Source organism: Primulina tabacum, chromosome 5, assembly GCF_025594145.1.
Source record: "Primulina tabacum isolate GXHZ01 chromosome 5, ASM2559414v2, whole genome shotgun sequence".
In the NCBI taxonomy this organism is placed as follows: Eukaryota; Viridiplantae; Streptophyta; class Magnoliopsida; order Lamiales; family Gesneriaceae; genus Primulina; species Primulina tabacum.
Window position 1 is genome coordinate 11,530,225 of NC_134554.1, and position 13,173 is coordinate 11,543,397.

The window sequence follows — 13,173 nt, forward strand, 5'->3', positions numbered from 1 at the left end:
CGTGTGTGTATCTCTGTTTGCGTGTGTGTGTGTGTGTGTGGATGTGAGAGACTATGAAGCGAAGAGGGTGGGGGAAAAGGTATCACACATGACACTTACTTTCTGTCAACTATTTTTAACCCGTCGTCTACGGGGAAGGAAATCAAATCATGGCAATATAATAATAAATCTAAATATTTAAAACTTTATTTTTTTAAAAAAAATTTCGTTGTTTTATGTTTGATGATAAAAAGTCATCTTTTTTTTATTTTGGGTTAACAAAAAATATTTTAATTTTGTAAATAGTATAGTCTATTCACTATTTTGAAATTGACGTTTGCAAAATTAAAATTTAAAATAATATTTCGAAATCGAAAATGTTTGAAATAAGGCTTTGAAATGATAAAATAAATAATATTCGAGTGAATGAGCATGTAATATTGTATGTTTTGACTAGTGAGTGAGAGGCCTTGTTCAAGTGTCGCTTTCAGAGATATACTCTCGAGGAGGAATAGAATTACACCAAATACCAATCTTTTCTGAATTTTTCTCTCTCTCTTCTTCCGTCTCCACTTGATCACAAGGGTAATTAAAAAGAGTTTTCTTCATCACTCTTCCTTTGAGTTCTCCTCCTCCTTTAATTGGCTTTTTCAACGTACCAGACAAGCTCTATCTTTTCACAACTTTTACAATCTCAAATGAGAATTAGTTCCTCCTCCAAATCTTCCAAGAATCAACTCAAAAACATGTATTCATCTTTACTTCTTTAATCTTTTTTCTTGATTCTCCCTTATTCCACTTTTGCTCGTCAACAAGTACTTGGATTTGGGTTGGAAGAGCCTGCAATATCCTTGCTTTAGCTTTAGCTTCTCTGGGATTTCATCATCTTTTGTAGATTATACACCTATGTTATAATTTCTTTTCAAGACTTTGCTGTTTTTAGCGGTTTGATTTTTGTTTCTTGTATGCTTACATAATATTTCGAAGATTTGACAAATCTTTGTCCCCTTTAGCTGTCCGTGTGTGTTTTCACTCCCCATATTTTATTCGACTTTTGCAAAATATTTCCATTTTTTGGGAAGAAAAAAAAATACTTCAAGGGATAAAAAAGCCAACATTTTTGTTCCAAATTCAAGAGGAGTAATCTTGTGAGAGGGAAAAAAAATGCCCTTGGAAGGGATATTTGTTGACACATCTTCGAAGCAAGCTCCCGATCTTTCTCTTCACATCAGCCCTCCCAACACTAATTCCTCAGGAATCTGCAACGGCGGAAGCGAAGTAGTTTCGGGTTTCGATCTTCTGAGGAGCAACAAAAACCCCAAGAATTGCAGCAATTCTTTCATTGAGCTATCCCTAGCTCATCCCTCGAACGACGAAATAATCCGGCCTGTGCAAAAGAACTTCTTCACATCAGAAGCGTCGCAGCAAGAACTGCCCCAAAACCCTTATCACCATTTGAGCTACCACCAATCTAATCCCCAGTTGAATCAAATTAATAGTGGGGTTTCTTTGCTCGATGTATCCGACGGCCTGAGACCGATAAAGGGGATTCCAGTTTATCCCAACCGTCCATTTCCATTCCTCCCTCTGGACAATCACGTCAGAGAGAAAGATCCAAAGATGTACTACTACCAAATGCCTTATCCTTCTTGGTCATCATCTTCGTCTTCTTCTTGCACCTCCTTTTGTTCATCGTCTTCTTCTATTTCGCATCACCCCTGTTCTCCGTATTTCGGGGGTGGTTTGAATCAAACTCACATGCCAATGTTGAATCCGGGACATAACGCATCTTTTCCTGCCGGTGGTTACCGTATCCCTGGCAGCGGCGGCGCCAGATTCAGTGGGCTTGCAGCTTCTTACCAGTATGGGTTGGGGGCTTCGCACGACACTTCGCATAATGGCATTTTGAGATCAAGATTTCTGCCGAAGCTTCCGGCTAAAAGAAGCATGAGGGCACCAAGAATGAGATGGACGAGTACACTTCACGCCCGTTTCGTGCATGCAGTTGAGCTTCTTGGCGGCCATGAAAGTAAGATTTGTATACTTTTATTTCCCGTCTGCCGCCACCCCCCCAATTTTCTCGCTTTCTTTTTCCTTTTTTCATTTTTCCAGATGAAAAATCGAGGTCTATTGTTATTATTATCATTTCAAATTCGACCGGTTTTGAATTTCAGGGGCGACTCCAAAATCTGTACTGGAGCTCATGGATGTGAAGGATCTTACCTTAGCTCATGTCAAGAGCCATTTACAGGTATATCTTATTTGCATTATTCCGAAAGAAAAAGTCAAAAAAGTAAAAAGACCAAGAAAATAAATTCAATCCAACCTTACATCGCTCTAAGCTCTGCGGGCGTATGATGTCTACTTTTCTTGCACAAAAATCGATGATGAATGAATACAGAGAGAGAGAGAAAACAGTGGGACAAAAGTCATCATTTCTCAATGATATTACATGATTTAATTTTCTTCGATTAATGGTGAAAACAAGACACAATTCAGAAGCCCAGAAATCTTACAGTACTTTGGAGTAGGAGTAGCACTAGACTTTATGCATAGTCCACTGTCTTTTCTTTCTTTCATTTTTTTTAAAGAATTTATTTTGATTTCCAATGATTTTTAAATTTTCATTATGTTTAATGGTTTTTAAATTACAGATGTATCGAACTGTTAAAACAACTGACAAGCCTGCAGCTTCTTCAGGTACATTAGCTGCAGATCACATTTACTTCACATGAATCACTATGAGCTACTTTCGTCCATCATTTAACTTAATTTGAATCAGTTTATGCAATTAATTTCATTATTTAAATGATGATGCTTTTCTTCAAACGGGAAACCCAAAAAACAAATCTGGAAAAGGACTATTCTTGCTTGTTCTCGTTTGATCAGTCTCTTGACTAGACATCATGTGCATGCATATGATGAGTCGATCATTGTCTTGACATCGATCTCTGATTATATTTATATATATGTGTATGTGTATAATTTCTTGAAGGGCATTCTGATGGATCCGGTGAAGATGACATCTCCACAATCGGTAACGGAGGCGGCAGCAGCAGCGATCGGGGCCGATTCATGGATCAAAGAGGAGGAGGAATTGATGGATCTTTGCAACAGGATGTTGATTACCCTTCCACTTCGGGTACATTGTGGAGCAACTCCTCTAGGTACGTAGTTAACAATTTTTCTAAAAAGTCAAAAAAGAAACAAATCAATGAAAAAGAGTCTTGAAACAAACGAAAAGTTAAGTAAATAATAAACTCGACTAATAATTTTATATGCCAACGAAATAATAATGAGTTCCTTTTCTTTTTCTTTTGCATGGTACATGAAACCCAAAAATGTAAACTCATGTCCACCGTTTTCGAAGGGCTATTGTGTCAGATTTTACTTTACTTATGTTTGGTTTCTTCTTTGCTTTTCTTTATTATAACCTTCGAATATTTCCGAAGATTTTCTCCAGAGATATATATATTGACCCATCGTTCTTTCACTCAGACCAAAATTTGTTCTTCATTCTATAATAATAGATTTTTTATTACACATTCCTAATAACAGATCGTGTAAGAGATTTGTAATGAATACTTTGTATATTAATTATGTAATAGAAAACGTAGTATCAAATGGAGCAGAAAGTTTATTTGAAAACTATTTGATTGAGTATCACTGGAAAGTTAGAAAAACACAAGTATCATTAAAAGGAAAGAATAATTAAGTTTAATGTAATAAAAATAAATTTTCTTCGCTTAATATTGTGTTAACGTATTTAATTAAACCCATGTTTTTATACTCTTCACTAAAAGGCATTAGGTAGAGGACCAAGAAAAACTATTGTAACTGACTTAGGAGCTTTCTTTTTCCTAAAAATACTATAAATGTAGAGCTTTGGCCTATTCTTGTACCTATCAGATTATATATATACATATATATATGTATGTATACATACATAAACATACACTTATGTGTGTGTGTCACTGGCCTATTCTTAGTATAATTTTTTTGTTCTGATTGCCAAACATGGACGATGAATTTGAATGAAAAACTTTAAACTCTTAACACATTGATCCAAAAAATGAAATCAGAGTCGATTGTTTTTTAATTGGAGCTTTGCAATTAAATCTAAATATACCTTGTTCCATCTAATATTTCTTATTCATCTACATCTTTTTTCATAAAGCCCTTAAGCATCCTAAAATAGTAGCATAGATAATATAAAGCACTGTTCGATACCAGCTTTTTTGTCATTTATTTGGTTTGAATAATCAGTCCTCTTTTTTCTATGAATTGAATAGGTTATTATGCATTGTCTGAAATGTTCAAACAAACAGGTTCCTAACTCCAAAACGATGCTTTTTTCTGCTTATATGTGATTCTTAAGTTCTGTACTTTTGGTTTCGGCAGGAGGGTTCTTTTTTACTTCGTCATTTTCTTGGTTAAGATATTGTTTCCATTTTTAGACTTTTTGAATTTCCACCTACAATTTTGTCTGAATCTGGTGAATAATTTTCACCCGATAAAAAGTTTCTACTTCGATTCAAAACTTTATAGATTTTAATTGATGTAGACTCCTTGGTTTGGTTTCTATTCAACTTTCTAAACCTTTACTTAATATATACTATAGAAAAAATGAGTTACTTGTTTTTCGGGGTTAAATTTTGAGTTCCTCGATGTTTACATGTTGCTTTTATTGGATATTACCAACCACTTTATTCATGGATTTTTAAAGAAGCTACATAGATGGCTAAATTTTGCAATGATATAACATTTCATTTCAAAATATGGCTCTATCACTTCTTATTTAGCTTTATACATTGATTTATCTCCTTTTCTTTTTATAACGATTTAGGAAAAAATACAAATTTTATTTTGGAACAGTTATTTCAAAAAAATTTATGTTTGAGCTGATATGATCAGCATATGTATAAATATCTTATTTATTCTCTTGACCAACCTTTATAATTGATCTACCCGGAAATATTTAAATCATATTAATATGTTTAACTAGTCTCACAAAGTATATTATGTTTAAATATTTTCAGTAGTAGAGAGGGTTGGTTACAGGCGAATGCCGGCGAGTCTCACGGCTTCATCAGATCTTCGTCAACTCAATTAATGAAGGTACGTACCTAAGTTACGTTCTACTTTTAAGATTTTTAATTGTTAAATCAATCATTTATAATATTAGCATTATGATAATTAGTAAAGATTGCAGTACTGGAAGGTATGATTTGTTACTCTAATTTAATTGTATATATACAATTAAGAAAGTAGCTAGTTCCTTTACAACATGCAACGTAGATAACTTTATGAAATGGATATCCCAAAAAAATCACATATATTCATGAAATGGTCCGCAAAATCTTGTAATTTAAACATTACAAATGCATGCAGGAATGCGAATCTGTAAGGGCGAAGAGCTATGCCGCGATTCCGAATGGAGAAAGTTATAAAAATCCAAGTTTGGAGTTCACACTAGGGCTCAACAATGAGAAGTTCCACGACAATAGTCGTCTCGTGTAGCTTCGACTGTTGGCTCCTCTTTAGGGTTTCCATGGTTCTTTTCCTCGACTCCTTAAATGTATGGTTCTCTCAAGAATGGAGGCATGAATGTATAAGAAAGCATTATGAGTTAAGAAGAAGAAGAAGCAATTCTAGTATTTATTGATTTTTACAATTTTCATTTATTTTCCTTAATTACTTTTTTTAAAAATTTATCTCATTTTGGGATATCATAATGGAACGGGGTGATTCATAAGTGTATTTCCTTTTTCTTTTTCCATTTTGGTCGTTAGCAGCGCTGCCTTTCGTACAGAACCAAAATTGCAATTTTCCTCGAAGATTTTTTACTTGTGGAGAAATAAGAGCGGTTAATTGCCTTCAATAAAATCTCCGTAGTATCACACACACATTAGTATTGCATTAGTATAGCTTAACGACTATTATAACACGATTTTACCCTTATTTTGGTCTCGAAAGCTATCAAATTTTAATTTTGTCCTTGTACTATGCTTCGACGATGCCATCTCTGGATTCGATTCCAGTGTATTATTGAAACATAATCTTAAAATCAGAAGTGTGTTCTAACACAATTTAACAATTCTTAATATTTACACTAATATTAAGCAAAGTTTTGAATATTTTATATGACAAAAAAGGACATGTTACACATGACAAAAGGGATGTTTCTTAACAGTAAAAGTGAGGACAAATATGAGTTAAATCTCTGTCGTATGCGATCTAACTGTAGGCCCAAAGGCATGACAGATTAACATTGTGACATTATTTTTCTAACATGCTCACACACTACATATTTTCTTGATCATCTCCACAAACATCTTGTTGCTGAGCAAACATTGAAATATCTCAGCTATATCTATGTACATATATATGACACATTGTTCCTTGCATTTACGTCACTTATATCGTTCTTGGCATAGCCCGAAAATCCTTCTGGGCAATATCATGTTAAAACCTCAGAACAGTACAGACAGCCGAAAAATTGCACGGAAAACACCTTCGTGTGCGTAATCAAGTAGCTTTGGAGGCCTTGGCCGCTCGAAGCATTTCAACTATGAGTGTCTTCACATCCCTGTGTGTAAAATTTGATGAGAAAGAACGAGCGTGGTACACAAAGATCATGACTTCATGAATATTTTTATTTCATTCTCTCCAAACCAAATAAAGAATTGGTATTGTAAACAATGGTGCGGGACGACTCACTTTCTATCTGCCGCACGCCTTGGAAAAGGAATTCGAAGCTTAAAAGCGTTCCCTTGACAGTCAGCCTGAAAGATACTTTCACAATTTATGATACTCATGCCACGAAACGTGATACATGTCGAGGATATAAGCTACTATCGGGATATAAAGATCACATAAATCACGTAAATAGGGATATGGAATATAGTCAAATATAACCTTCACATTGAAGCCCAGACTGTCTACATCCAACATTTCGGCAAAATCAACCTGAAACAATTGTTTTGGCATATGTTAAAATCACTTCATCATGGATGAACAGAAAAGTTTCAGGAAAACTTAAATTTTACCGGGACAGATGTAGAGTGCTGTACAATTAGTTTTGTATCTTCAGAGTGATCTTTATTCATATGGGACTGAAAAATTTAATATGTACAACAAAATAGCATGACTTAAACTTTTTACTAGCAAAACCAGTGAGGAGAGTTGACTACATCACAATAACTACTTGGCATACCGCATACCGTAATGGGCTTTGAGAATTGATATATAGGATCCACTACAGCTGTACTAAACTCCTCTCTGCTAAATTCTGAAAGTAAAGTAAAATGGACCCAACGAAATTATCATAAATCTTCCAGAAATTAAAGAAGCTACAAAGACATGAAACGGAAATAAAAAGGACACGGGAAACAAGGTACTGAAAAACAGGCAAGTTTGGCAAATCGAACCTCCTGAACTTGATAAAGCTGTTGCAACCCCAGACTCATATTGAACGACCTTTGGTTCAATGCGAAGAAATTGGAAGTCGCCAAAGTCAACCTTCAAAAGTGGTAATCTGTCAAATATCACCATGCATGTTGGTCAGAAATTTGAGGAAGTAAGAATTAGGCATGTCGAAAGATTACCCAAAATGCATTTGGATGTTGGCCCAAATAGATTGCTCGTATTTCTTCCCTTTGATTTTCAAGGACCTGTATTAAACAAGAAATATTCAAGTTTAGATGGAAGTTTAAAACAAAAACGCTTGCAACTAGTGGGGCACAAAATAGCAACACAAGTATTGGTCCTCAATAATCCCCTTTCCAATCATCACACCAGCTAACGATTATTGAGAATCAAATGTATGTCCTTGCCTCTATTAGCAATTGAAAAACCAAGCACCTAATGTGTCACCAGGTGCAACACAATTCTATTAAATCATATAGCAGTTCAAAACCACACTTCAGCCATTGCGACATAATTAAACAGCCCACAGAGAACATTAAGGTCAATTGCTGATCCCATTTTAATTCTTAATACCCAACAAGAGTTAGACAGGCTTTCTTTGGATTCACCATTAAAAGAAATCATAAACAAAAATGGTAAAACGATGACAGGATAATGCTTACTGGAACGGCATCACCATGCATTGTGACTACTAACTCAGTTCGATCTTGGGGATCCTTTGCCACAAGCAATGAGCATTTGGGGTTAGCCATAAGGTTCTGAATTACCGTAAAAAATGAGTGTCAAATTTAAGATAAAATAAGAAAACGCCGCGGTTTTTACACTAAATTCAAGATTGTCGTGCATACCTTTGTATGAACTGCCAAATCACTTACAGCCAATATTGGAGCTCCATAAGCATCACAAGCAAGGTCAACCATCGATCCAGATGGATAACCCTCGTTCTTCTGTAGATCCAGGTAAACAAAACATTAATACACAGTCACAAATCTGGGTAAAAGCTTAATTTGTATACGGTTTCAAAATTACCACGGAGAAAGTTGAGAGTACTCCACGTAAGCTGTGGCACAGAAATGTCTTAACTTCCTGCACGGGAGTTAACCTTGATGCTTTAATCTGGTGAGCTTGAATGAGTTGAAAGACATCGTTATTAACATCAGCAGCAGTTGATACCAAATCGTTCTGTGCGAAAATCATGAATAAACCAATGAAATAGACAAGAAATCAGTAGTGGAATTGCTAAGATTTCTATACTCGATTATTACTTCAAAAATGTAAATTTGGCTTAAATATATTAGATAACCAAAACACATCACCAATTACCATTCACGGCAGTGACACATACTCGTTTCAATGCGAAAATCATCAATAAGCATCAGGTGAAATAAATGAGTAAACTACAGTGTGAAAGCACTGGCCTCTGCGAAATGCCTAAGTGGCAAAAGATCCCCTAAACAAATATGAGCAAAATGCCTATGATTTTACAAATTTGGCCAAAGTTCCCCAGTTGTTCAATAACGTTTTTGAATGGATTTTTGAATATCTTTATGGATTTTCTTTTTGCTCGTTTACTTACTCCAGTAGACGATTCTATATCCTATGGAAATGGAAGGTTCTCTCTTTTGATTCATTAATTAGCATATGCAAGTGTATCTTTAAAATATAAGTTCAGCTCTCAAAACATATTAGGTTGTCAATCCACCACCATCAACATATGCAAACAGAATCCAAAAACCATAAATAAATAAACAGAATGAAAGAAAGGAGCAGAGTTCTCTCCGGTGAAAGAAAAGTATCATTTTTATATGTATTTCTTTATCGTATAAGTTTTGCTCGAAAAATAATAATAACAATAAAAGTCAATTCATAAAACAATCGTTCGTGGAAAAATCTAGTACACGCATTGATAACCAAGCCATGAAAAATCAAAAGGAACTAGTAACGATTAGCACTACCTGATTAAGTTCTTGACTGGTGGAGGCGGCCATGGATTGAATTATAGGCGTCCGGAGGCGGAGGATCAGAGGAGATGAATGGCGACAAAGCAGTAAATTATTGATGCTATTAACATTGGAAAAAGAAAAAGTTTCATTATCATATTAAAATTAGTTACTGAAGGGTTTTTAATTTAATAAATAATATACATAGCAAAAAAAATATTAAAATAATAAAACATAATTTAGGGAGTTATTTTTATTTAGACTCGATCAATATTTTTTTCGAAAAAAAACGATTTTTAAAATGTATTGAAATACATTATAAGGTTATTTTTCAAAATGAAAAATCGACCAAATTTAGATGATACCCCAAAAAATATGGTAAAAAAGACATTAATTTATGATTTTTTTTTTTTTGGAATCGGGAAGAAATTCATTAAAATTCATATTCGAAAGTCGTCTTAAATTTTGAGACATTAAAAATTAAATGTATCATTTGTTTTTTAAACAACTTAATATAATTTTTATTCGTTCATTTTGAACAAAATTAAAACCAAAACAAAAAACTGACAAAAATTTAGACAATCCTTTCCAAAGTGTTGGGCCAGGGCTATGGTATGTATGGTTCAACTGAAGGGCCTCCTAAATCAAAATTTCTAGGGCTCGTCGGCTCCTGCTCATTGCTTCTAGGTGAGTCCTTTCTCCTTCAAATATTTTCTTCCAATCGAATTTTCATTTTTTGAATTGATGATTGTAAATTTATGCACACTCTTGGCTTTATCATGATCAGTGCCGTTTTGGTTGATGTTTTTTGTGAAATTGAGCTGCCAAAATCAACAGACTTTTGTGCCTCGGCTGTTAACTTCTGATTGAAGATTTTCACTTTTGTTCTAGGCCGTGGATCTATTTATTTGCTTATGATGCTGACCTTTATTTCGCTGCGGTATTAGTTTTTGCTTTGTAACATTTTTTATGGTATGATGATGACAAAATAGTTGCTCTAGTTTGATTATGCAGTAAAAATACGAAACTTATGTTTCAGATTTCAGGAGTAATTGTAGAAAAAAGATCTCAAATGGCGCTAGGGCTGATATTGGGAATAGGAAGGGCGTTTAGAAGGAAGCGGACCTCATCACTTGATATTCTAACGACCAAGAAGTGTCCAAGAGGTTTTTACAAGGGAAAGAATTGCAAACCCACTGGCTTTCATACTCGAAAAGGTATATCTCTAGTGAATTGCTGGTAAAATTTCATTAATTGTAGAATTTCACAAGTTCGAGCTCACTGAATGAGTTAAAAAATATTTAAGTAGTCATCCTTGGGGTCAAGCTTGAAGCAAAGAAACAAAACTTGAACTTAAGAACGCACTCGTGAGGTTGACTCTTGATGGTTTCACAAGTTTATAGGTTGTTTGCGAGTGCGGAAGAAGATTGGTGAAAATCTTTCATTGAAAATATTGATAGTTTTTTCATATACTAAAAATATTTATGAAATAATCAAAGAACAAGATTTTATACACTGACATGGTTTTTGCTTGCAATTGTGCTTTTTCTGTCATTTTTTTCTCGTATTTGTTTTTGTTTATAAAGTAAGAAAATGATTATTCCGGTGGGAGAAAAAGGAAATATTGAGAAAGTTTGTCGCTTTGGAAACAAAGAAGCCATCAGAGACAATGTTTTCATTTCTATTGATTAATTCAAGTGATTTGGTCTGTTGATACTAACATTTTCACTTCTTTTCAGTGATGCAATACATACTGATACTGTGTATGATTTATGAGTTTAATGAAAGAAAAGCGGTTACAAATAAATTTTTTTAATAACAGAGCAACTTGGTGTTTATGCAGGTGGTTATGTGGTAATGCCTGAAAAGTTGCCGCACTATGTAGTACCAGATTTGATGGACTTTATGGTACGTAATCAAAGAAAAAATGTATTCAAAATACATTCATATCACAAAATCATAATGACAGTAAGGGAGAATAGAGCACTTGAATCTTTGTGGAGAAGTATAAGATAGCTTAGTGTTTCTGGATGGCTAGCAGCTGCTTATGACTTCAGTTGTATTTTGACTATAATAGAATATCACTTGATTTCCTGTAATTTGTCTTAGTTTCAACAATTCCAACCGTAGGAACTGACTGTACCTTTAGTCCTCCCACCCTTCATGTTTTTGCCTTTCTGGTTCTCCAATTTTTAATTCCCAAACGTTAAAATTTCACACACTTCGTGCGTAAAAAATAATATTGTTTTTATTTCATATTTCCTTTTCTGGGTTTTGGATATTGAGCTGATTCATCAGTGTTACACGAGTGGTGATAGTAATGTTAGTTTAATGCTTACGTCAGAATTTTTCATCTCATTTATTGCCCTTTCAGCTTCGTATTAGGAAGTCTTCAGGCTCTTTAACAGGACTAGTCCAACCCGAAATCGGTTGCACATATGTTTATTTTGCATGGTTCAGAAGCTTTTCTGTGAATTTAAGCTTTTATAATTTTACTAACATTTTCCCATTTGTAGTTGAGCCTTTTTAGACTCTAACTCAGCCTCCAAATTTATCCGTTCTGTTTCAACTTTCAAGTTCTCAAATTTTCTTTATTCACATGAACTTGACATAGACCAACACATTTAGTTGAGATGTGTGACCCAATCATGTGCCCCACTCCTTGGAATATTGAGAAAACTACTGGTGCAAGCAAGCATGAATAAGTTTCAAGATGGACAAGTACTTGATTTTTTATTATCACCGATAAAGCTTTCAAATTTTTTTGATATTTTTTTTCTTCCGATACTTGTGTTGATATGGCACTGCTTTTTTGCAGCTAAAACCGTATGTATCTCAGTGCGCTAGAGAAGTTAAGTCGACCGAGGCTTCTGATTCAGCTAAATGACCGATCAAGAAGATGGCTATTTTGTGAAGTCCTTTTCCACCTTCAGGATGCAAGTTGGAATCTTTCTGGAATAATTGATGAGCAAAGTTACTTAAAAAGGATTTTAAGCTACTATTAGGAATATTGCGACTTCAAATTGTAGAGTAATTTGAGCAATATGTTGATGGTGAGAACGTAAGACTTCTTGTTGTTTTAAAATACAAAAGTTCGAATACTTGTAGCAACAATCCATCTTATGGAATTTGTGTTCTGTTTGAGATGGCGTTTCATCGACGGCACAAAGAAAACAATAAAGTTGTGTTAATTCTTCCCATGTCAGTACTTTTTCCCAGAGCACAACTACTCGAGTGACCATTGTTTCGCTCTCATTTTGAGATGTCAGTTTTTTCAAACAGCATTGTTCATATGATCGGGCTTTGTCCTATACTCTCTTCGTCTCTTTTGTTTTCTTTGATCTCTCTATTGTTCCCCGTGGTCAATCTTTCCGATCCCCATCTTCCCTAATTCGTCTACAATTCTTGGAGTGTATTCTATTGGTAGGTGATTTGGATCGTATCACAATCACCACTTCTTTTGACAAATTCTCGATCAATCAAAATACAAAATCTTTTCACTGGACATTCGGATATCCCAACCTTCTAAAGTTTTTTTTTTTTTTTTGTTGAAGTATCAACATTCTGTGGTTAATTCATGAAAGATGCAACGTGGAACAAAACGAATCCAAGTTAAAAATGGCCAAAGAGATAATGAAACCTTTACCTTATTCTATTCAAATGAAGAATCCATCCATATTTACGGCGTAGCCAACACAAAATTTGTACAAAAAGTTCTCGGTCAACTATTTAATTTAAAAAATGACCTCCTCTCATGTGTATTTGAAATATACATGAGGAGGTCATTTTTTTAATTAAATAGTTGACCGAAGTTAAAAAACAACGT

General features: G+C 34.4%; 3 protein-coding genes across 6 annotated transcripts; 2 read left to right on the top strand and 1 right to left on the bottom strand.

The window, feature by feature from the left end:
• The first annotated feature begins 516 nt into the window (after window positions 1–516).
• On the top strand, window positions 517–5,835 carry LOC142546543 (transcription repressor KAN1-like). Its single transcript, XM_075654304.1, has 6 exons — window positions 517–2,008; window positions 2,154–2,230; window positions 2,634–2,679; window positions 2,975–3,146; window positions 5,019–5,097; window positions 5,371–5,835. The coding sequence occupies exons 1-6, from the start codon at window positions 1,144–1,146 to the stop codon at window positions 5,497–5,499; spliced, it is 1,368 nt and encodes a 455-aa protein (XP_075510419.1). The 5' UTR covers window positions 517–1,143; the 3' UTR covers window positions 5,500–5,835.
• Window positions 5,836–6,097: 262 nt separating this feature from the next.
• LOC142546544 (non-canonical heme oxygenase HOZ, chloroplastic-like) lies at window positions 6,098–9,487 on the bottom strand. Of its 2 annotated transcripts, XM_075654307.1 has the most exons (12): window positions 9,363–9,487; window positions 8,437–8,589; window positions 8,256–8,354; window positions 8,070–8,165; window positions 7,587–7,652; window positions 7,410–7,500; window positions 7,203–7,270; window positions 7,029–7,094; window positions 6,898–6,948; window positions 6,700–6,764; window positions 6,494–6,568; window positions 6,098–6,429 (listed from the first exon to the last, which is right to left on the bottom strand). In XM_075654307.1, exons 1-11 carry the CDS (start codon window positions 9,393–9,395, stop codon window positions 6,508–6,510), a joined length of 849 nt encoding a protein of 282 aa, XP_075510422.1. In that variant the 5' UTR covers window positions 9,396–9,487; the 3' UTR covers window positions 6,098–6,429; window positions 6,494–6,507. The 2 variants fall into 2 exon arrangements, with proteins under 2 accessions (XP_075510422.1, XP_075510420.1); XM_075654305.1 differs by having other exon boundaries at window positions 6,098–6,568.
• A 409-nt stretch (window positions 9,488–9,896) lies between these two features.
• LOC142546545 (uncharacterized) lies at window positions 9,897–12,491 on the top strand. Of its 3 annotated transcripts, none has more exons than XM_075654308.1 (4): window positions 9,897–10,034; window positions 10,394–10,564; window positions 11,191–11,255; window positions 12,166–12,491. In XM_075654308.1, exons 1-4 carry the CDS (start codon window positions 9,962–9,964, stop codon window positions 12,232–12,234), a joined length of 378 nt encoding a protein of 125 aa, XP_075510423.1. In that variant the 5' UTR covers window positions 9,897–9,961; the 3' UTR covers window positions 12,235–12,491. The 3 variants fall into 3 exon arrangements, with proteins under 3 accessions (XP_075510423.1, XP_075510424.1, XP_075510425.1); XM_075654309.1 differs by having other exon boundaries at window positions 9,904–10,034; window positions 10,387–10,564; XM_075654310.1 differs by lacking the exon at window positions 9,897–10,034 and adding an exon at window positions 10,061–10,287 and having other exon boundaries at window positions 10,387–10,564.
• Window positions 12,492–13,173: the final 682 nt, after the last annotated feature.